Source organism: Arachis hypogaea, chromosome 9 (assembly GCF_003086295.3).
Source record: "Arachis hypogaea cultivar Tifrunner chromosome 9, arahy.Tifrunner.gnm2.J5K5, whole genome shotgun sequence".
In the NCBI taxonomy this organism is placed as follows: Eukaryota; Viridiplantae; Streptophyta; class Magnoliopsida; order Fabales; family Fabaceae; genus Arachis; species Arachis hypogaea.
In genome coordinates, this window is record NC_092044.1 from 102,038,493 (window position 1) to 102,041,660 (window position 3,168).

The 3,168-nt window shown below is 34.5% G+C and overlaps 1 protein-coding gene across 1 annotated transcript; it reads left to right on the forward strand.

The window, feature by feature from the left end:
• Positions 1-610: 610 nt before the first annotated feature.
• Positions 611-2,764, forward strand: LOC112711351 (plasmodesmata-located protein 2). The gene is made up of 3 exons (XM_025763980.3): positions 611-1,824; positions 2,048-2,155; positions 2,393-2,764. The coding sequence occupies exons 1-3, from the start codon at positions 1,032-1,034 to the stop codon at positions 2,398-2,400; spliced, it is 909 nt and encodes a 302-aa protein (XP_025619765.1). The 5' UTR covers positions 611-1,031; the 3' UTR covers positions 2,401-2,764.
• The last annotated feature ends 404 nt before the right edge of the window (positions 2,765-3,168 follow it).

The following is a 3,168-nucleotide window of genomic DNA, read 5'->3' on the forward strand; positions in this document are numbered from 1 at the left end:
GGATAAGTATAGTTAATCTATAAAAAAATATTTACACTTAAAATGAAAGTAGCATAACATTATTTCATGAAAATCAATATTATTTATTTTATTAGGATTTGTTGTGTAACAGTAATTGTCAAACAATTAGTTTAACTCAACATGCTTATATAGAATCCATATAAAACATTTTCATTTGAGATGTTAAAAAAAAATAGTACCAAAGATGGTCTTATCAAAATTATTTGTTTATACAAAATTAAAAGAAAAAAAGATTTAAGAGTGCGTTAGTAAATCTTTATCTTATTCTTCTCTGCATTAACTACTTCCAAACTTTTTGTTGTATCTATACTTTTCCTATAACATAGAATTACCATCATAAACTCATTTTTTAAGAGAAACCGCAGAAGCAAATTACCGAAAGCATTCTGTTTAAGAGGACCCTTTGAAAACAACAAACTCTCGCAACTGAGAAAGTAAATCTAAACTTGAACATATTAGAATATTTTGTCCCCACATTAATTTATTCACCACCTTTGTTCTCATTCTCTTCAAATAATAAAATAATAACAAAACCACTCACCATTCTCAAAAATCACGCATTCTTCCACTTTGTATCGCATTATTTTAACAAATTCAAAACTTAGACTAAGATATATCTCTCTCTGACAAAGGGTACAGTAAATGCACATCTAAAGAGGTTAGTATTAAGCAATCCATCCAAAGGAAAAAGTGAATAGCAATTGAAGGACCACAAAAACAAACAAGAATACTTGTATTGTGTTGTAGTATTCTATGGAGTCACTACTCACTTGCTCAAAAAACCAAAAGAGAAGAAAGAAATGAAATCTCTTTTTCCCTTCCTCCCCGATTCAGCAAAAAAGCAAAATTTTACAAGAATCAACCACAGCCCTTGATTCCTTTCCTTAATCAGAACAAAACCCTCTCTGAATCTGATAAAATAACACCACCCCACAAAAAAGAAATGAGTTTTCATTGATTTGAATTTGATTCCTCTCAGACAAATCATCAAACACCACTCAGGCATAGAAATGGGGTTTCCAAGAAAGACTCTCTTCCTCCTCGTGTTCATGGTCTTGTTCACAAACCACTACTACTCTGAATCGGCTTCAGACTACACAACCTTGGTCTACAAAGGTTGTTCCAAAGACACATTCACAGATCCAAATGGTGTTTACTCACAAGCACTCTCATCACTGTTTGGCTCATTAGTGGCCCAATCAACAAAAACAAAGTTCTTTAAGGCCACAAGTGGGAGTGGCCAATCCACCATGACAGGAATCTTCCAATGCAGAGGTGATCTCTCAACCTCTGATTGCTACAACTGTGTCAGCAGGCTCCCTGTCCTCTCAGACAAGCTTTGTGGCAAGACCATTGCTGCAAGGATCCAGCTCCTAGGTTGTTACATGCTCTATGAGGTTGCTGGATTCTCAGAACAAGTCTCAGGGATGCAGATGCTGTTCAAGGCTTGTGGGGCAACAACAAGAAGCAATGGTGGGTTTGAGGTGAAGAGGGACACTGCATTCTCTGTTATGGAGAATGGCGTTGTGAGTGGCCATGGATTCTATGCTACTAGCTACCAGGGTTTGTATGTGATGGGTCAGTGTGAGGGTGATGTTGGTGATTCTGATTGTGGGGAGTGTGTGAAGAATGCTGTGCAGAAAGCTGAGGTTGAATGTGGAAGTTCTACTTCGGCACAGGTTTATTTGCACAAGTGCTTCATTAGTTATGGTTATTATCCTAATGGGGTTCCTAGGGGCCATTCTTCTTCTTCTTCTTCTTCTTCTGCATCATCATCATCTTCTTACTCCTCATCTTCCTCAGGTAATCAATCAATCAATGAATCTTTTTTTATTTACTCAATTCGATCCGAATCAAACTGACTCGAATCGATTCAATTTCCAGGCTTCAAACACAAAACCTTTCATCAAGGGACTAAAGTCCATGAAATTTTCACATTCCTAGATCTCAATTTTGTGACACCATTCACTAAATGTCATTTATGTAACCTTGGTTTGATTATTTGGCCAATTGATACAACTGGCAGGGCAAAATACCGGGAAGACAGTGGCTATAATATTGGGAGGGGCAGCAGGGGTTGCATTCTTGGTTATTTGCTTGCTATTTGCTAGGAGTTTGATGAAGAAACATGATGGTAGGTGTTATTTTCATGTCTTGCATGATTGATTTCTCTAATACTAGTTTAGTTTATTACTTAATCATTCTATTTTATATTGATAGTTTGCAGTTAGATACATTAACTTATAAATGTGTTCAAAGGATTAAAATGAGTCATGAATATAAATGAAAGGAGTTACTTTAGAAAAGGACTAATTTTCTAATTCTGTGTATATTGGTGATGTGATTTTGGAATATCCTTTTTATTGCACAGATCATTGACAGTGGAATATGGTTGGCGTGAGGAAGCAATATTCTTCTTTGGGTTTGTGGATTTGTTTCTAGATATATAGCTTTTGTATGAAAGAGATGGAAAAGTTTTCTGGTAAATAGACTTAGCTGATAGAGAAAAGAATCTGGGGTGGCTCAAATGTGGGGACTACTCCTATAGTTCTTGTAGTTAGGTAAGAAGAAGATTTTGTTGTGAACAAACAGTATAATTAGCTCATCAAAGTTAGAAAAAAATATTCTTATTTTTATTTTTTTTCACATTATTACCTTGAAGAATGAATGTTTGTCATCCTTAAATGGATGAAAATTTTGTGGCTTCTCCCTCTTTAGCCATGTGGGTATCTCTCTTTTTTCAGTTTTTTGCCCTACTCCCTCCTCTACTACTATTCTATTGAGTCTCCATTTTTATTTATTTTTTTTTGTTGTTGCACTAACTTTAACTTTTTCAAAAGTGCAAACTTACGGGTTTCTTTTAATAAATAAAATAAATTTTAATTACGGTAATTTGGTGACTATTTATCGATTTTCATAATGTTATTTATCTCGTTTACACTGGAAATGAGATAAGTATAACCGTAGATAAGACACAAATACATAACAAAATATCATGTTTGTACACGTGTTACGTAAAAAATAGTGGGTTAGATATCTCGTTTACAGTGTAAACGAGATACGATCATACTTACTGTAAACGAGATACGTTATAACTTAAAACGTTTACATACAGTACCCCAAAAATCAACAAGTTATAAAAGAATC